The 20,776-nt window shown below is 45.2% G+C and overlaps 1 protein-coding gene across 11 annotated transcripts in view; it reads right to left on the bottom strand.

Annotated features, from left to right (window-relative positions):
* Positions 1-348: 348 nt before the first annotated feature.
* Positions 349-20,776, bottom strand: part of KMT2D (lysine methyltransferase 2D) — a 123,713-nt gene continuing 103,285 nt past the window's right edge. For all 11 annotated transcript variants that reach the window (XM_061615444.1, XM_061615438.1, XM_061615436.1 and 8 more), the window contains 12 exons: positions 20,631-20,712; positions 19,770-19,945; positions 19,272-19,399; positions 17,629-17,764; positions 17,384-17,508; positions 15,344-16,487; positions 11,057-11,193; positions 10,527-10,657; positions 8,129-8,414; positions 6,588-6,661; positions 5,012-5,120; positions 349-3,437 (listed from right to left, as the gene is read on the bottom strand). In XM_061615444.1, the coding sequence (XP_061471428.1) occupies positions 3,345-3,437; positions 5,012-5,120; positions 6,588-6,661; positions 8,129-8,414; positions 10,527-10,657; positions 11,057-11,193; positions 15,344-16,487; positions 17,384-17,508; positions 17,629-17,764; positions 19,272-19,399; positions 19,770-19,945; positions 20,631-20,712 (2,621 nt within the window). In that variant the 3' untranslated portion in view covers positions 349-3,344. The remainder of the gene's footprint in view (positions 3,438-5,011; positions 5,121-6,587; positions 6,662-8,128; positions 8,415-10,526; positions 10,658-11,056; positions 11,194-15,343; positions 16,488-17,383; positions 17,509-17,628; positions 17,765-19,271; positions 19,400-19,769; positions 19,946-20,630; positions 20,713-20,776) is intronic.

The following is a 20,776-nucleotide window of genomic DNA, read 5'->3' as shown; positions in this document are numbered from 1 at the left end:
AGATGTCATAGTTGGCCCACTGACTAGTCATGTACTGACAACGCAGACTGTTTCATGATGCTGGTGGATTTTGTACATCCTGACAACTGACTGATGAGAGAATGCAGCTCCATCACATACACACATAGTCAAACTTAAACCAAGACTCAAATACTTTAAATGCATTTTAGTGTTTTTTTTATTTCTTCCTTTTAAAAAACATGCCACATACAAGGGTGTTCTTGTGTTTACTTTTATTTTTTTTAAAGGAATAGTTCTGTTTATTTTTATCCTTTTGCTCTGATTATGGACAACTTTGCTACACAGAAATCACACACACGAAGTAATAAAATCCCAAAACACAAAATATAATTCCTCACAAAGTCCACACTTTATTTTTTAAAAAAGTGATTATTTTGGGTTCATAAAAGGGTTAAAACTTAATATATATAATATGTGCAACTGTAAACAGAAGTATGGGACAAGGCGTCAAATGCGATTATACAGGCAGAGAACTTTAAAAAAGTTTTAGCTTCAAGACCGGGTTATAGTTTATATAAAAATTAAAAACTGTATAGTCTTTCTTCATCAGCTAAAATCTACAGGATTATCTTAAACTCTAACCGTCATCCAAAAAAATCTTGACAATCTATTATATTCAGTCACTTTATCATTTTTTAAAATCTCTCTCAAGCTTTTAAACCTTTGTAGCAATTTTTAAAATTTATTTTTTTTACATCTTTACAGCCTTCCAAATTAATGGAAAAGACACACAAACAAATCCAAAGAGAAAAAAAAATGTATACTGGCTTTAACTCAAACCTTTATTTTAAAACAATGTCCAGTGGTTTTGTTACTGATAAAACCTCCCTCCTTCTCTACACAAATGCCTTATTTACAGTTTAATTACTCTTTTAATAATTTGTCATCCCCCCGTTTTTAACCGTCATAGCTTTGAACGGTTTGCAGAAGCAGCTTTTTCACTCAAGAACATGGTTCTCATCTTGCCAACAAGTTCAAAAAGATAACTCTTGCGCACTAACCCTGATTTTAGGCCCCACCTTGCCCCACTATGAAAATTAAGTCTTACTGCCACATTCTCTCTGCCTTGACTGTTGATCAAGTGAGAGTATGAGCTGTGGCCTGGTAGATCACTTGATGCCACTCTTACCGGCATGTTAACAGGTGTGTGTGTTTTAAAGGGGGCGGGAAGAGGGGAAATGGTGCTATTGTGCGTTAAAAGGCCCCAAGTATACAAAGTTAAATGAAGAGAGCCTTATCAGTAAAGACCCTGCCACTCTCACCCCTCCCCCATACCAACTTAGATTCAAGGGTACAGCAGTCTTCCAAAGTCTCATTCAATAGCAGGGAGACTGTGTGTGTTTTTGGGTTGCGTGCGTCTCCCCTGTATAATGCCCACATTTTGCCTTCTATTAATAAAGAATCTCCCTACATGGGGGATGATGGTGCTGGACAGATAGCTCTTAAGATACTGGTTATAAATTGATTCGGGTGGTGGTGGGGTTTTTTAAAAAAGGAAAAGAAAAATAGTTATCTATATACACACACAGAAAGCATAAAAATGGGCTCTTTACACACTCCCCTTCCCACCCAAAGTTTTGTCAACAAACAAGTTTTCCCGCTAGTTCCCTTCCTGCCCAGTGGTGGGGAAGAGGAGGGGTTTGGTAGAAATCCACCCGGCAGTTCAGAAAACCCTGCAGCCAGAGCATTCCTCCCCATGCTAGTTCAAATATATACACAATATATATAAATAGATAAATAATCCCAAACTCTGCAATGTGCCAACATCTCTCTCTCTCACGCACGCACACACACACACACACACACACAAGCCTTCAGAGCAGCAAGTTGACAATGGGAAATGGTGGAGTGGGAATTGGGACTTAAAGGAGATGGGCTTAGCCAGGTGCCAAATCTCCCCCACCCTCCAAACAGCAGAGCCAGCCATTGGCCGATTCATCAAACATATGCTCCCCATCTCTCTTCTACAAATAGGCAAAAATGGGTTAGGCTCCACAGGAGAGACATGCTATAATTGGCATCTGATGACCAGGAGCACTCTGTTCTCTAACATATTGGCACATTCAGATCCACCACATCACGCCTTGCAGTATGATCGGCCCCCTCTCAGTTGGTGGATGGGAAGCCCATGGTGCTCACTCTATCAATTCAGTCTGGAAGGGTGTTAGGACACTAAATATTGTTTTTGGTTTAGGGGTGGGGTGGGAAGAAGAGAGAGGAAAATGAGAATTCCAGAAACAGATGCTTTCCATTTCACCTGGAAACTATTCCCATATCTGCCAGGGTAGCTGTAGCTCTCCATATTCGGGGAAGAGGGCTCAAAAAGCAGAAGGGTGGCACAGCGAGGGGCTCACATTAGAAAACAAAAATAGCGAAGTCTAACACTTCAAATGAGGTAGGTTCAAGTGCGGATGCTCCTCGCGCATGGAAGATGGGCAGGGCAGAGGAAGGGAATTTCCAGCTTCTGCAAGCCAGTACCTGCTTTCCACTAGAAAAAAGTACTTTTTCCAAAAAGCACATATGTACATACACCCACTCCCCCCTTTTCAAATCCAACATCTAAATGTATACAAAATCCAGAGCTGGGGGCAGCAGGCTCTGGAAAGTGGATTGTCAAGCTAATGAGTCTCTTTGAAGCCTCTTGTTACCTTGGTAGATTAGCAAGCAATAGATAGGGTTTTTTTTAAAAAAACTCTCTCGCACACAAAAATTCCTTAAGCGCACACAAACACATACACACACAGAATTCTTTTTTACAAATTCATCCCCGGGGATCCAATTGCCATGCCGCAGTCCCCTTCGCCCAGCTCTGCTAGAAAGAATGCCCCAGTCTCCTCCCAGTATATTTCTGAAGTCCATTATTTACAGGTGCACGGGGGCGGAAGGGTTCCCCATTTCAGCCTCAAAAGAAAGAGAAAAAACTAAAAGAAAACCCTGAGTTGCCAGTTTGTCAGTTCCCCACCCTGGATGGGGTTGCCAGTGGCTGTTGCCTTCTGCTGGGGAAAAGCAGGTTGCCTTGCCTGGAAGAGGAGGCAGCTGGACCTGACAGCCAAAGCCAGACAGCTTGATAATACTACCATAACCAAGATCGGTGTGCAGTGGCAGATATGCTGACATCACCCCTCTCTTGCTATGGATCCCAACTGCCCCACCAGCATGTTGGGATGGTGGATTCCAAACATGCTTTTTCCCTGGGTGATTTCTCTGCCCCCGCAGGAGGGTTAGGAGAGCTGGTAGAACAGGCCTCTCTCCGCAGAGCCTCCTGTTCCATTTGTGCCGAGCAGTCAGGGTGTCCCCCGTCTTGTATGAAGAGCCTCTTTGGGCTAGTTCATCCATTTCCTGCAGTTCCAGGCTCCACAATGGCACGGGATTTTGTGCTGATCATCTTCAAAATCAAACTGGTAGTCGTAAGTCAGCTGAAGGGGAAGGACATCAGAGGGGATGAAATTAATCCATACAGAACTTTTAACATGAAATACACCATCCATTTTGTTGATTCTAATGACAGTCATGTTGACTTCAACAGTGACTTCGCTAATACAGTTCATCTTATCAAGAAAACAGCAATAAAGTGAGGAAGGAGCTGGAGTATGGACAGTCCCCCCCCTTTAATATTACTTGTACTCCGGAATTGTTTGTTCATGTGAAACATAGGAAGCTGCCTTAGACGGAGCTAGGCTATCTCAAAGTTCCTATATTGTCTGTTCTGACCGGCAGCACCACTCCAACCGGTGGTCTTTCCAGCACCTACCAATTCTTTTAACTGGAGATGCCAGGGATTGAATCTGGGACATTCACCATTCAAAGCAGGTAGCCTAACACTGAGCTATGATCCCTCTGTGAACATTACAGACCTAGGAGCTTGCTGTACTCATTCTCAGGATTCCTCTGTCTACCTGACAGGAACATCTGCAGCCCAGAAAGCAGAACATGAGCACTCTACAATATCCTCATCACTTCACCTACATGAACAGATGGGAAAAAGTCAATGCTCCTCTTGTGCAAAAGTACAAGACACAAGGTGTTTCTGAAAACACTCTACCGAAGTCTGCTTTATGTGGATGAAGTATATAATTCCCATATTACAGACAGGGTACTAATGTGAGGATTTGCCAGTATGTGCTACGAGCATCCAAAGTTTTGTAGGGAATACTTCAACACACTATTCATATTTTAACACACTATTCATAGTTTAACACACTGTTTACCAGACTACGCTAATTCCTGGGACTCAGGCACACTTGCTATGCTGTTGCAACATGGTTTAGCCCTTCGCAGCTTATACTGTGTGGACCAGGCACACACACACACACATATATACGCACACAGGGTTGGTACAGATTAGAAAATGCAAAGGATGTGCCTATACAAGATTTTTATCATGCATACTGTTCTTCCAGCCTGCGAGAGGACAAAGCTGAAATTGTTATTGCCAAGTTGCTGTTACTGCCACACAGTGCTCCACAGCTACTTCTAGGGCAGCCTGCAACACCACAGGGAAAGATATACCAATTACATACACAGTACAAAATAAGTAGGCACATACATTTAAGAGTAAGGCCATGTAGCATCTAAGTATTGAAGAAGAGGCCATACAAATGACTTGCCACCTCTTACTCTTTTTTAAAACTCCTGCCTCCTCACTTGGAATAAGAGTGCCAGTATGCAAGAGCAATGTTTTATAAAGATTAATCCCAAAGAAGCTTGGCTATGTTTCCTAGGTCTCCAGGGCTTCACCTGAGGGCATATGATGAAGCCACCTTGCTGAAGCTAAGTAGGTCTGAGTCAGTGCTTGGATGGAAGATCACCTGGCCATGATGGAAGAATCTACTAAATAAATAGACTCAGCACTGCAAGGACAAAAGTACAGATGCAGTGTCAAATTATTCCACAGGTATTTTCTTCATGTACAGTTCAGTGGCTGAGAATTATGCACACAAATAGACCTCCCTTGCTCTGCCCCCTTTCTTCACCCCAATTCAGTTCCCACCTCCTCTCCCTTGGGTATTCGGCGACTCGAGATGATTATTATCTTGTCCTCCTTGTCAAAAGTCACAACCTCAGCCACACAGTTGGGTGCACAGGAGTGATTGATGTACCTGAATTGGGGGGAATAAGAGAAGAAAGAAAGGACATAGGTCATGCACCTGGCCCTTCACCATGGCACCCTTTTCAGTGATGCTGTCTCAAGGGCTCATGCCCTTTTGGAACCCAACTTTTCCTCTGGAGCTGGGGAAAAGCCGGGTTGGGCAGGATGACTACATCAGGATTCTATTCTTAATCTTGCAGGAGAATTAAGCATTCATTACATCAAAGGAGGACTGGAAAGTTGTAGCCCTGGCTCTGTGAGATAGGATCTAGAAGTGCCCCCAAAAATTCCCAGAAACAGTATTTTCCATAGTATAAAAGCAGCATCTCACCTCATCATTTTCCTAGGGACTTTAATTCTACAGGCCACAAACTTCACACCACAGTCCTCAAAGCAGCACTTCATGCCAAGCTCTGCAGATATGGTGGTGGTGATGGTGAAACATTGTCCTTGCCTCTTACAGCTCCAGGACCTGTTCAGCTAGATCAGGCACCTATCCTGTACTTGTGCTGTTTGCAACCCCTGTTAGGCTGCCCATATCCTCCCCTGTTCCCTAGCCAACCTCTACAACTCTTCAGCTTGGGAGAAGCTTCTCTGTATCTCTTTCTGCCAACCTAGGTTATCAATCTGCAGGTCTAGATAGATTAACAACTCAGTGGGAAAATTGGGCAATGATATATAGATAAAAAATCAGATTTTTTAAAAAGTTCTATTGAGGAAATAATGCTATTCCCTCAATATGGCTGGCTGAGGTGCCAACCTTTCTCTGTGCGTGGAGAAGGTTAGGGTTGGCCTCAGAGGCCTTTTCCACATGTCCCACTAGCGGTGGAGCCAGCAAAGATGCATCTTGAGTGCATGTTGGAGGAAGCTATAGATCCACAGTATCCAAAATTCCTTCATTTTCCTGACTCCACACCTCCCAAAATGGGCCTGGAGCTACTCCAGTGGCATTGGCATAGTAAATCCTTTTCCACTTAAGTCAACACGGACAGTGGAGCAGGCATGAGAAGAAACATTAAAAGGGGGGGGAAAGATAGTCAGCTGCCCTCTGACCATCCCTCCTGGGCTGCCATGAACCATCAGGGGAGGGTTAACTGCTCCACCACGAGTTCCCCCTCCCACAGGATTGCTCTGCCCAACCCTTTAAAATATTCTCATTTTAAATGAAATCTGGTTTTAATACAAACCTGTATGTCTACATTTATTATCCCTTAAAAACCGACTCCATCACTTTCTATTAATCATCTGGAGTAAATGTATGTTCTATCTTTTTTTAAAAAAAGAACCATAGGAAGAGAATCTGTAACTTTTGAAGGCACAATAGGTCATGTTTTGGGGGAGGTTTTATGAATATAGCAGGTTGTGAATATTTATGATGATCAACCAAAAAGTGTGTTCCTTTTCGTGGGGGGGAAAAGAACTCTGCTCTGACTAGCAGCAACAAGTGCAAAAAGGGTCACAGCATAGCCTCACTCACCTGGCAGGGCCACCTGTTAATGTGGCATCGATAACATGCTCATTGTTGATACGAAACATGTAGATTCCTCGGTTCTGGATATCAGTGGGGGTGGAGGGAGAAAGATAAAGATAAAATATTGCTTGTTTAGAAAACAGTGTCACATGCTTTTGTTCTCAGCTGGGTATAATGTTGATAGTTTAGCAATTCTAGCTTGTTTTTCTGCTCCACATTACAGTATGTCAAGGTGTGTGTGTGCCAGATCCTAGACCCTGACAAGAACCAATTACCTAGAGAGGTAGTGGGCTCTCCGACACTGGAGGCATTCAAGAGGCAGCTGGACAGCCATCTGTCGGGAATGCTTTGATTTGGATTCCTACCTTGAGCAGGGGGTTGGACTTGATGGCCTTATAGGCCCCTTCCAACTCTACTATTCTATGATTATAGGGCTCCTGTACATTTAGAGTTGCATAGAAGAGAGAATTTCACCCAGTGTGGTTTTTCCTCCCACTGCAGCATTACAATGTGGAAATCTAAAAGGACAATGGAATAGGAGCCTAGATCAGCTTGGAACTAGATCAGCAAATTCTCTGCCTTGTTCGCCTTCACACCAATCGTGTATGGTAGGTTAGTACTAAGGATGCTTAGGGAATATGAGGTTTGCAAATTCCAGCATGAACTGATCTTATCTGCATCTCCAAGACAAAAGGTACAGGCCAGAACTTAAGTTACCCACAAGTTTTCACACTTTCCCAGTGGATTGTTGTTAAAAACCCAAACTTTGGGATGAAGTAAGTTTAGAAATACATACTTAAAAATTTTTAAATGCTAATTTGCAGGAGGATTTTTTTAAAAAAAATTGCAGATGAATGTGGACATGGGACAGAATGGACTAGTGGCGAGCAAACACATGCAAAAGTGACACAGACCTGAAATGACTGATTTGTTTATCACTAGTCATTACCATTCCCCATTTAACAGGCAAAGAAACAAGAGAATCATCACAAAGTTAGTCCAGAGAAGATGGGGATCTTGAATCAAGATCTCCTGGATCGAAACCCAGTTCTCATTGATCATGTTCCACTCATAACCGCCATTTCAAATTCCTTGATACAGCCGAGAAGCACGGGGATAGTTTAAAATGATATTAAGCCTCAGTCTAACAGTACCGCTCAATGATGGCTGGTGTCCTTTGGGACTGGTGGGGCAGAAGGCAGGGAGTCTAACAGTAGGTGGAGCCAGAGCTAACGACAGGCAGAGTCAGCCAATTCTAGTTTTGTCCCCGTCCTCCTCCCTGCTGAGTTCTACAAGATTGAGGAGGAGGGTGGTGACAGGCAGTGCCACCCCCTGGATTTGTTGTAAGGAAGAAGGAATACAAGTCAGGGATAGCTGGAGACAGAATTAAGTAGGTGGGGCAGCTCATCATTCACTCTAATGTACCAGCCTCCAGTGGCAGCACTGCCCCAAGCTAGACTCCCCCCACTACCCAGAGGTCAAAGTTTCTACCCCAGCCTCTCTCTATCCCAGGCATGTTTAACGATGTGTCTTGCTTCTTCCCCCACCTGCTCCTCATAGATCTTTTCACGCCGGTTAGCCACCTCGTTGCGGATGATAGTGCCAATATATTCAATGACCATTGTGTGCTTCTCTAGATCCTTGGCAGCATAGAGCCCGAGCCCTTGGATGCGGGAGCGTGCCAGATACACATTGTTCTTCCATTCTGTCTTGAGACGGCGGTACTGTGAGGACTTGGAATGCACAAACTGCTTGCTGTATGGTGTGTTGGTTTCACCTGTAAATGTGCTCTGGTAGGCCTTGGACATGCTGGTGCTGTTCAGAGTGTGGGGCCTTTGAAAGGTGGTGGGAGAAGGGGGAGAAAAGAAAGCAATTTTGAACTTACTAGAAAGGGAGCCAAGAGTTGGATACACCTGCTTATAAGGCAGGAATGGGAAACCTTTGGCTCTCTACATCACTGTTCTTCAGCCTTGGGTCCCCAAATGTTGTTGAGACTACAACTCCCATCAACTTCAGCAAGCTTAGCCAATGGCCAAAGATTATGGGAGCTGCAATCCAACAACATCTGGAGGACCACATGTTTCCCATACCTGGTCTTTAAAGGGACTGTTTACCTTGAGGTAAAATGCAACCACCCTTAGGAAACGGCAGCCTGGAACAGCTATATTGGAATTAAAGCTGAGTTTGCTAACAACAAAAGAAAAAGAAGTTTCATCTACCTCCAGCTTCATATACAACTCCAGGGCTGCAATTGTGCCTGATGCAATTGGTCACAGATGGCAACTCACAATTATCAATTATTAGCTCAGAAAAACAGAAATCTGCATTGCTGCCACCATAGCATGGATCACAGAATATAGCCTTTTGTAGAGAGCAAGTTTCTACAACTTTGGGTATGGATGGAAAGCACCTACAAATTAAATGTTGAGGAACAAAAATAAATTGGGCTGGGGTGGAGTTTCTAGCAGTTGGGAAATAAAAGAGTCAGCACAAGATTCCAGTCCTTGGCATGTAGTTTCCACAATGCAATGTCCTTTGATGCTTACCTAACAGTCCCATTCCTCAATTCACAATTTTTGAAAACACCCAAGCAAAAAAAAAAAGAAAAAAAAGAAGTAGAATCAATTTTTTACAAAACTTGTTTCAAGTGCATTCCCTCAAAGATGTTTTTCCTTCAAAACAAAGGAGAAGAGGCAGCGAACTTTGGGCAAATTTGCATGCAACACTACATGGTCCAATGTAATCTTCACTAATCTGGTGCCCTCCAGATGTTTTGGAATTTCAACTCCCATCATCCCTGATCATTTGCTGTGCTGGCTGGGGCCAATGGGAGCTGTACATCAAAACATCTGTGGGCACCAGGTTGAGGAAGCCTGGTTTAGCACTACTTGCACAAACCTGAGCAACCGCTTGGCTTGCTCACTCCCCCTTCCTCTTGCCTTCACCCACATGGTCAGAGTTTTTGGTTTAAAACAAAATGGTTTGTAAGTAACAATCCTATGAGTGTGAAATTGAAATGAAATGCTAGCATTTTATTTCAACTTCACACTCAAAGGATTGTTACTTACAACTCATGGCTTGACTTGGCTTGTTTAGAAACTGACCAGAGTGTTTTAAATGACAATATCTTGTCGGTATGTAACACATAGTGCCAAACTATGGTATGGCATTACATACAATCCAGCCTAATGGGTTCTACATTTGGTAGCTTCTCAGACTGCAGGTAACTCACTATTGCATTTCTAAGTTCTTGTCCTACCCATCCTTAAAAGGTGTAACAGGTCAGACTTTTTATCCATCCACAGGAGGGTTCGGAAACCGTGGTGTGTGGACCACCAGTGGTCCATGAGCTTCATTCAGGTGCTCCATGGCATGTCTGTATTGAATATCCATATTGATTTTAATTGCAATTTTATTGCTTCTTTTATTTCTTATGTTGACATGAATGTATTACAGTTTGAGTTCTGTGAAATGCAAATTGTAATACAATAACATACAATATAAGAAATAAAAGGAGCAATAAAAATACAATTAAAAATTAAAATACAATTAAAAATCATACAGCATATGGCACAGCACATTACAATTGTTACAACAGGCAGAAAAATCATTAAGTGGCCCACCAAAACAACCTGCAATTTTCAAGTGGTCTGTGGGGTAAAAAAAAGTTTGAGAACCACTGTCTGCAGTCATAGGCAGCAGCTCTCCAAAATCTCAGCCAGAGGTCTTTCACATCACCTCTACCTTTTTTTGACTACATGGCAGGTACTGAACCTGGGGCCTTCTGAGCACAAGGCATGTGCTCTGCCACAGAGCTGCGGTCCCCCTCCTTAAAAAAAAGGTGACTCCCCTGCTGTAATATTGTACTGTTGTCTTAGGGAGGGGCGTATATTGTCTATGAAGGCCTCTGCCCAACAGGTAATATCTGACAGCTACTATGCTCACCGTTTGTAGTGTGTGAGGATTTTGGGCTCCGACCGAGCACAGCCAGTGGGATTGATCATGAGTGGAAGCTCCATGAGTGGGTGGCGCCCATAGCGGAACAGGTAGTTCTGGCAGCTCTCTACACCAGGCAGCTGGGAAGAAAAGGGACATGTCTTTCACACCCTTGTGTTATAGGCATATGGCCTGAGCACGTTTTTCTTATCCCACCCTGGAACATGAAGCTCAAACAGCCCCCTGCAAAGCCAAGCACATTTAAGGGGTTTCTAGTGCAAACCCATTCACATTGCATGAAGTAGTTCAGGTGATTAAAAAAAAATACAGCAAGATCAGCTCCTCTAATACCAGAGCTGATCCCAGCTTTATGTTCAGCAGCAGCTGCTCCACCAGTCCTGTGGATAGATCCATAACTAGGCTTGAACCTCAGTGACCTGGAACCCAAATCATGTCCTCCTGTGAGCCACCTTTCCCTCCCCACCCATTACCACTATATCAAAATTCCAGAGTTCCGATTCCTCATGTTTGATACATACAGACTCAGCAATACGCAGCACAGCATGCACTGTCAAACCAAAGAGTTCTTCGCCCTTTAGATACTCGGGGAAAAGCCGCAGCATGTCCGCTTCCTTGCGCATCATGGCCACTGGTTCGATGATTCGGTTCCACACCGCTGTAACCGGGGGAGAGGATGGCAGGATAATTAAAAATTGAGACCTTTCCACCCTTACCCAAGAAGTCAGGCATCCATCTGCCCTGGAGGTGGGGAGAATCAGATCCCAGACCCCAAACTTATCAAAACGCCTTGCCTTCTCACCCTGTGACTTCTGTGATCCCAGAAAGATTTTGAGGAATTCATGCAGAAAATATGCAATCCTAAAATCACAAGCACCAAGACTCCTGGTAATTGTTCAGTGGCTGCTAGCAGCCTAAATGTCTGGGGAGTTATGAAATCTCCCTGGCTGATAGCAGACCTGAACTGAGCAAGGACTCTCTGTATCTGTTCCATCAACACCACACACTTTCAAATTCCTTTATGCTGCCCATCATCATCCTGGTCAGCCTTCTAATATTAAGAATGTCAGACGCTGTGATAAACTTCAGAGCTGCCCTGCTAGGTCAGGCCACAAGGGTCCTGTTCTTAGTGATCAGCCAGATGCCTATGGGGAAAAGCCCGCAAGCAGAACTTGAGAGCAACAGCACTTTCTCCACCTGTGATTCCTAGCAACTCATATATTCATACAAACATAGGAAGCTGCCTGATACAGAGTCAAATCACTGATCCATCTAGCTCAGTATTGTCTACACTGATTAACAGAGGCTTCCCAGGGTTTCAGGCAGGAGTCTTTTCCCAGCCCTACCTGGAGATACTAGGAACTGAACCTGGGACCATTTGCATGTAACACATGTCTTCCAACGCTGAGCTCCATATAATACTATAAACCACTCATCTTTTAAAGAAGTTTGCATGCTTATTTAATTTATGTAGCATAGTCGCATTAAAAAACGTGGGATTCTCTTATGAAAACATCTACAATTTACTGTGCCTTGATTCACGCCATCCTCCATCATGAATGGAACCAAGAGATGTAAAGGGGCAAACACTGAAGCAGCCCCACCTACGCCAACTGTGTTCATTAAGAGCTCACATTTAGCAACATTGATCTTAACTGGAGGAGCTGCCAGACAACATACAATGTTGCAGGACAATGGAGTTTGGGGTGAGGAGGAACAATTGCCACCCAACTGCATTTCAGGCTGCATGAGATTATCGCTCTGGAACACTTCCTATAAAGAAGGCCTGGATTTAACTGAACTAAAATTGCTTTGTCAGTGGTAATGGTGGGTAACATCAGTACTGGGAAAATTAGGCTGTTCTTCCAAGCTAAGGCTGAGCTCATTGAGGAAGCCCTCTGATTGGCCATCTAACTGTTGCTACAATTTTTCTTATAAAATATTTTTCCCCTCAGTCAGTTGCCCCACCTAGTCTGATCTGCCCTGACATGACATTTGTCAGGATGTGAATCCTGTGGGGGCAGGAGGTTTCCTGCTTTCCTATGCTTTGTAAGTATGTTGTTATTTATTAGATTTATTAGTCACTTGATACCTAAAGGTCCGAAAGCAACTTACACAACGTTAAAACAAAACAAATAAAACTATAAAAACATAACAACAAACAACAACAAAACAATAGCAATACTACCCCCACACAGCCACAGGAAGGTTTGGCAGCATATTAAAAACAAAACATCATCTCAATCTATCAAATGCCTGGGAGAAAAGGCATGTCTTTATTTGGTGCCAAAAATATGTCAATGGTGGCGCCAGGTGGACCTCACTGGGGAGCACATTCCACAGAAAGGGAACCACAACTGAAAAGGCCCTCTCCCTTGTCACCACCCTCCGAGCTTCCCTCAAACGGGGGACCTGGAAAAGGGCCTCAGAGGAAGACTTAAGGGTCAAAGTAGGTTCATATCAGAAGAGGTGTTCCAAAAGATATTGGGGTCCTGAGTCGTAAAGAGTTTTACAGGTAAGAACCAGCACTTTGAATTGGGCTCTGAGGCATATAGGCAGCCAATGCAACTAGAACAGGACACGTATATGTTCTGTTCACCTTGAACCTGTCAACGATTGGGCAGCTGCATTCTGCACTAATTGAAGCTTTAAGACAATCTTCAAAGGCAGCCTCACGTAAAGTGCATTGCAATAATCCAACCTTCAGGTTACCAGAGCATAGATTACTATAGCCGGGTTATCCCTGTCCAAATAGGGTTGCAGTTGGGCCACCAGCCTAAGCTGATGGAAGGCACTCTGCGCCACTGAGGCCACCTGTGCCTCAAGTGACAACAGTGAATCCAGGAGAACCCCCAAACTATGAACTGCTCCTTCAGAGGGAGTGTGACCCCATCTAGAGCAATCCGCACACCACTCAGCCAGTCAGAGGAACCACCCAACAACAGCATCTCACTCTTGTCTGGGTTAAGCTTCAGTTTATTGGCCCTAATCCAGGCCATTATCGCAATCAAGCACTGATTCAGTACATCCACTGCCTCACCTGCAGAAGATGAAAAGGAGAAATAAAGCTATGTGTCATCAGCATAGTGATGACAATGCACTCCAAAACTCCATATAACCCCACTCAGTGGTTTCATGTAGATGTTAAACAACATGGGGGACAGAACTAACCCCTGTGGGACCCCATACTGGAGAACCCACAGAGAGCATCACCTTCTGGAGCTGCTATCTAAGTAAGAATGGATGGATGCTAGTGCTAGGTTAGCCAAGTTTATAGTTTTAAGACCTGTGATTTGAAATCTCACTATTTTGTATGGTTGGTTGATTGTGCTTAACCTTTATGAGCATTTCACTTAAAGGAACTATTAATGCTGCTCTTTTATATGCACTTATCTTAATAAAGCTACCTCATATTTACTCAGTGTAGTTCATTGGAGAATGGCATGGCTCTAAATCCAGCACCTAGACCATGACACTACAAGCTACTGAAATTTGGGGTTGGCCTGAGGGTCCAGAAGCACTGAGTGTGGTTTTGGCTTTTGCTTCTTGGAATCTCTGACAAGTCTGTTATTCGGCACTTTCGATTTCCCCTTGGTTCAAGGTGCGAAACGGGAATAAGGGGTGGTGGTGGCAGTCTACCTTGCTTACAGGGTTGGTGTTTGGCTCTTTATGAGGGTACCTGGCTTCCCTTGGTTGGTGGACCCCGATTAGCCCATGACACCTCCCTCTCTGGCCATTGTGAAGGTTCTATCTATAAAATGGCTATTGTTATAAAATTTAATTATGTCCTAGGTTTGATTATCAGATTGGTTTTTTTTGTGGGGGGGGGAAGAGAGATTTATGATACTATTTGTCACATGCTATAGTGTTTTTATAAGATACAAAACATAGACGGGAAAACAAAACTATTTGAGAATACAGTTCTTCACTTTGTACGCAACCAAGAGTGGGCATCTGGACCCTTGCCAGTCCTCCTGGGGCAGCAGTTTCTGCAGCAGAGGCTATCATGCTTCCCTGCTCTGCATCCTGTCTCCCTGTATCCTATCCATAGTTATTTACACATTGAACGTAAGAGCAACCCTGCTGGACCAGGCCAGTGGCCCATCCAGTTCAGCATCCTGTCCTCACAGTGGCCAACCAGATGCTGTCAGAAGTATGCAAGCAGGATCTCAGCGCAAGGGCACTCTCCCCACTGCAGTTTCCAGCAACTGGTATTCGGAAGCATATTGTCTCTGACTGCGGAGGCAGAGCATAGTTATCATGGCTAGTAGCCAATGATGGCCTTATCCTCCATGAATTTGTCTAATCCTCTTTTTTAAAGCCATCCAAGTTGGTGGCCATCACTGCCTCTTGTGGGAGCGAATTCCATAGTTTAACTATGCACTGTGTGAAGAAGTGCTTTCTTTTGTCTGTCCTGAATCTTCCAACATTCAGCTTCATCGGATGTCCAAGAATTCTGGTGTTATAAGAGAGAGAGAAAAACTTTTCTCTATCCACTTTCTCCACGCCATGCATAACTTTATACACTTCTATCACGCCACCTCTCTTACTCGCCTTTTCTCTAAAGAAAAAAAGCTTGGCAAAACAGAGCAGAAGCAATGCAAAGAGACTGCATTAACATAAATGCTGCACCTTTTGTATGATGTATTCTAGACAGGGGGAACGGTGTTCTCTGGACACCAAAGCTCTGTTTAACACAGCAGAATTCTAGTTATCTTTCAGGAGAAATGGACCCTGCAGTTGCTCTGAACAGCTGGCAGCTAGCCACAAGCAAGTCACCAAGGCCTAGGGTCTGAAATGATCCTTACCCTGTGGCGAGGAGTCTGTGAAGACCAAGTCCTCCAAACCCTGCTCCATCACTTGCACCACAAATTCTGGCCGGCCGTTGTTCTCACAGATGGTGCATCGGTAGCAGCAGCGCCGGTTGTTGGTCCGCAGGCTCCAATAGATACGGGTGGCCTCATAGCCCACAGGGTAGAGTGCTGTGACACTATGGAAGTCCGCCATCTGGTGGGGCAGCAGCTGCCCTATGGCATGGAAGACCAAGCCTCCCACTCTGAACATGTGGAGGCGCTCCCCGCGTTGGATGATGCTGGCAATCTGCTTGACCTCATCCCGCTCGATGTAGACCCGCCGGAAGACAGTGAAGGTGCTGAGCTCCTGGTCGCAGGGGCCCTTGAGCTTGTGCAGCGGGCACAGCATCGTCTTGTCCTTAAAGAACATGCACTTGGCCCGGATGGCACAGGCAAAGTGGTAGACGTTGGGGCAGCGGATGCGGTTGCAGCTGTTGGTGGCACCCGTCTTCTGGCAAAGTGAACATTTGGTAAGCAGGCCCCGGTGCAAGGCCACTTCCACATTGATGAGGGCTCCACCCTGGGTCTCATAAACCTCAGTGGACCAAAGGGCACAATTGAGATGCACCCATAAGTCCAGGTCAAGGTTTAGGAGGCGTGCTGGCCCATCTGTGGCCCCATCACCTTCCTCATGGCAAAAGCAGCATTTTCGCAAGTCCCGTGGCACTTTGTCAGGCCGAAGGGTGGTAGCCAGGCGATCAATGAACTCCGCAATCTCTCTGTCCCCATCACGCTTGGCACCACCCTTCTGAATGGTGATGAGGAAGCGCAGCCGTTTCCAGCGCACCCCTTTCCACTTTTTCAGCCGTGGCTTGTTTTCTTCGCCATCTTCCAGGGGTCGGGAACGTGGCTTGGCTTTAGGTGGGGACTGAGGAGCTTCCTCCTTGGGAGAGGGCGGTGGCGGAGATGGAGCAGGTAGGGGTGGTGCTTCAGGATCAAGGGCTGGTTCTGGAACCCTGGGGGGGCTAGGTGGGGAGGGTGCAAATGGGGAGAGAGGCGGAGATGGCTCTTCAGGAAGTGTCAAGAGCTGCCGCACATCCAGATTGGCAACATTGTTGATGTAGCAATGCTGGGCAATCTTTTCTGGAACTGGACTCTCCTAGAACAGAGAAAGGAACAGTCTTTGAAAATGGATCTCATTTCAGAAGCAGAGCTAGCCTGGAACAAATGCTGCCAAACCAGTAGGTTTGGTGCTAGAGCCCCCCCCCCCACGACTGCAAAGTACAGAAATCCAATATGGATGTTGTTCCATTACAGCCAAGTCAGTTTGCCATCAGGTGGTCCACAAGACATCCATTGCTGCCTCTTTTCTATGGAGCTGGGTGAATGGATGAGCAATGAGGATGGCTGGTTACAGGAAAGTGAGTGGAGCTCATGAAGGGAGGGGTACTCACTCACACAGGAAATAGAAACTCCACCCTTTAAAATTTTAAAACAGATGCATTACTGCAATCATGGTGAACTAGAAACTTGCTTTTTTTAAAAAAAAAAGTTGAGGTGGATCAGTATCTTCTTCATTTATTTATTTTTCCATTAAATTTATATCCCACGCTTCTTCCCAAAGAAGCCTGTCCTATAAAACAATCTTATAACCCCTATCTTCATGCTGATGGTGGTGGGGAGAAATGCATAGATATTCTGAAGTAGTCCTCTCTCTTCCCAATTTCTTTATTTTCTACTTTCCAAGACACCTATGGGGTTCTGGAGCAGGTAGGGGCCTAGAGCCCATGTACTACACCTTGCCAAGGTAACCATAAGGAAAATGCAAAATGAAATAGATTTTTTTTAAAGTGTGTGTGTGTGTGTGTTGGGGGGGGGAGAACTCTGTTGAGTAGGCCTCTCTGCCATTTCAAAGGCAGATGAACAGATTTGACATTTGAAATAGTGATGGCCCAAGACCTCCAGTCAATCCCCTGAGCAAGAAGAACATGGTTAAGCTTGCCAACTGAAGAGGGAGAAAAAAATTCTGGGAAAGGCCCCCCAGGCCTTTTCTACCTGTTTGAGCAACGTCAAGATGTCCAGCTCATTCTTGAGACTATAGCCTGGCAACATTGCATCAAACTGCTTGAGCCACTCTGGGCCGCCTTCAGGGCCCTTTGGAGCCATTGGCTTCTCTTTGCCTGAAAAAATGGGGGACGGGGAGAGGGAAGGAAGAGGAAAGATAAAACAGGAAGTTTCAGTCAGGAGTAGAGAAACCACTTAAGCATATCTCAAGGGCCTACTCAAGTGAGGCTACTTACCCTGTGTGTCAGCTTCACCTTTTCTGGGTTCACTGGTAGCACTCCGCATGGGGCTGTCTGGAAACAGCACTTCATAAGAACTGGGTATCTTCATACTCAGCAACTCTGCCACTGCCACCATGACACCATTCAGGTTCTGGGGAAAGATGGGAAGTGTCAGAAAAGAGCAGCAAGTGGCTGAACCACCCACAAATTTTGCAGGATAAGAATGCTACTGTAAGCTGCAACACTGTACTACAACCACCACACACAATTTCTTTACCATCCAAGGCACCAAACAGAAACATTAGGTCAGTCTTCCCCTATTTGGTGCCCTCCAGGTGCTGCTAGAATTGAACTGCCATCAGCCCAAGATGGCAAGGCCAATGGTTAGGGATGATGGTAGTTTTAGTCCAACCACTACTTGGAGGGCCAGAGGCTGAGGAAGGCTGCATCAGGCCTTCTCTACTTGTGACCCATCAAACCTTTATGCTTCCAAACCAACCATGCCTCTCTCCCCCTATCTGCAAATGCTCTGATTCCTCCCCTTCCTAGATGGACTCTGATATGGGCAGCTACACCCACCTCTCTCATTCAGACCAAGACTTGCTGGGCCAATCCTTCTGCCCACCTGTTCTCCTAAGTAGTATTCTGTGTTCTTACTTGCTGTGCAGGGGAAGTTGTCTACTTGCTACTACATTCCGCCTGTCTGCGAGGGAAGGGCCATAGCTCGATAACACAGCATCTGCCTTGAACGCAGAAAGTCCCAGGTCGGATTGTGAATGTCCCCTGCCTGAAGCCCTGGCAAGATACTGCCAGTAAGCATAGACAATACTGAACCAGCCAGACCAATGGTCTGACTTGGTATAATAGTTTCCTGTGTTTTGTCTGTGATTAATTTACACATGTCACGTGATCTCTCACTAACTCACATCTAAATATGCGAATTGCCTCCCTCAATGTACTGTTTGAAGGGGAAGGGGTTGCAAGAAGGTAAGAAAGCTCCAGCTCTTGTGTTTAATCTGCTGGGGACAGTTTGCATACACGTGGATGTCATCCCTTGACGCTACAGCCATCATGTAAGGAACAGGAATGAGTAGATTCACTAGCAGTGTAGAACATTGAGGAGAAATTTACTGCTTGCCTCTGCCTGCTGGCAGTTTAGCCCTGCTCTGCCCTTCTGTCCTTCTGTCCAAAAAGGTACCTTAACCTGTGGCCCTCCAGATGTTAATTTTTATTTAGTAAGATTTATATACCACTTAATACCAAAAAATCTGTTTTATGTAAAGCAGTTTATATAAAATATAAATTATTGTTTGAAAATAGTGATAAAATAGAAAGGGAAAAAGTAATATAATAAAATAATTAAAATACAGTTAAAATAAACAGTTTAAAAAACATATAATAATAAAATTGTGTCTGGGCAGGCTTGCATAAATAAAAAAGTTTAAGACTCCAGCTTCCATCAGCCTCAGCCAGCATGACCAATGGTCAGAGATGATGGGAGTTGTAGCCCATCAACAGCTGGAGGGCCACAGGTTCCCCAGCCCAGCCCTAGGTGGAACTCATGTGATAAAAGGCACCATGCCAGAACTTTTTACCACTTCTAAAAGGACTATGTAGCACGGACCTCCATTAGGCGCCCTTCTAGCTTGTCTTCCTACCTTGGCAGCAGCAGCGGACACAGTGAGCATGACAGACACCTCGCTGCCCTTGGTTTTGCCCCAGGAGGTCCCTGCTGCTCCCTTCCCCACTTGCTCCAAAGCCCCATAAGGCTTGGCCTCTGGAAAAGCTGAGGAAGGAAAAAGGAGAAAAAGACAGGAATCAAACACATATACTCCCAGCTCTTCAGGTCACTTTAGAAAGGCCAAGGCTCTTCACCTTTCAAGCTAGAAAGGTGCCACCTGTATGTTAGAATTAGCTGCATGTCACCAAAAGCGCCTTAGAGGAGTTACTTCCATTCTTTAGAGATTTTAGATGTTTGGACCCCAAACAGCGGGGATGGGGAGCCTCAGGCCTGGGGGCAGAAATGGTTCCCCATCTTGACCTGAAGTTGTGGGGATCCTCTCCCTTGGATGACACAAATAGCGGCAGAGTTTAGATCCTCTTCCAGCTCACCTCCCTGACCCCAGCATCTTCTCACCACCACGACCCCCACAAACCTGGGATGCTGGCCTTTGGGATTATTGGTATGACAGGGGAGAGCGGGCGCTCTTCCACCTCAGACTTGGCTCCTGACAGCAGCGGGAAGCGTGGCACCTCTTCACTCAGGACGCTCTCAGGGGATGATGCAGGGACAATGCTATCGGGGGAGTCGCTTTCCTCATCGCTTTCCATCCTGCAAGGAAATTTGGGAGACAGGTTACAGAACTGAAGAAAGCAATTGCTCCTGCTCCACTCCTTGTGGAGGTGGCATCCCAGTAGCCCAACCCGAACAACTCTCCAAGTCAAGGGTGAGGAATCTTTGGCTTTCCAAATGTCACTGGATGAGAGCTCTCATCATCCCTGACTGTTGGCCTTGCTACACAAGTTCCCTTCCCCGGCTCTAGATGCACTCAAGATTCCAGAAAGATGCTATGCAAAGACACCCCACTTCTCCCGGAGCTAACTAGCACCCCTGGCCAACAATGCTTCCTTCGCGCCCCTCCCCCCATCAGTAGGTCCACTGTCCTTAATGCTGCCATTTTGATCTTCTGGAGATACTAGATTGGAAGCACCCTCCAAATGTTGGACAGCTGTCATCATCCCTGATCAATGGACATGCTAACTGGAACCAGCAGAAGTTGGTGCCCTCCAGACATGCTAGACTCCCACTCCTGCCTACTCCTGCAGCAGATTTATCAGTACTCCATACCTCTCAACAAAACTAGAGCCCAAAGATGAAAAGCTGAACAGCTCCCACATAGAGTACTTAATGCTGCAGTTTCTGCTTTTTAATTGTTATGCAAAGGTTCAGGATGCACCTTGCTTAAGTCGGTTCCCTCCTCCAGCTTCTCATTTGTGCCCTAATCCTCTATCCTTACCTGACATCCTCAGTCTGGTTGTGTGGTGGGGTGGGCAGAGCTGCCAGGAGGTCTAAGCTTTTCACTTCCACAGGGGGAGTATCTATAAAACATGAGAAATGGAATAAAAGATTAAAATGTTAGGAAGTTATGGGACAGATGTCTGA

Source organism: Rhineura floridana, chromosome 3 (assembly GCF_030035675.1).
Source record: "Rhineura floridana isolate rRhiFlo1 chromosome 3, rRhiFlo1.hap2, whole genome shotgun sequence".
NCBI classification, from domain to species: Eukaryota; Metazoa; Chordata; class Lepidosauria; order Squamata; family Rhineuridae; genus Rhineura; species Rhineura floridana.
This window is presented reverse-complemented; position numbering and strand designations above follow the sequence as displayed.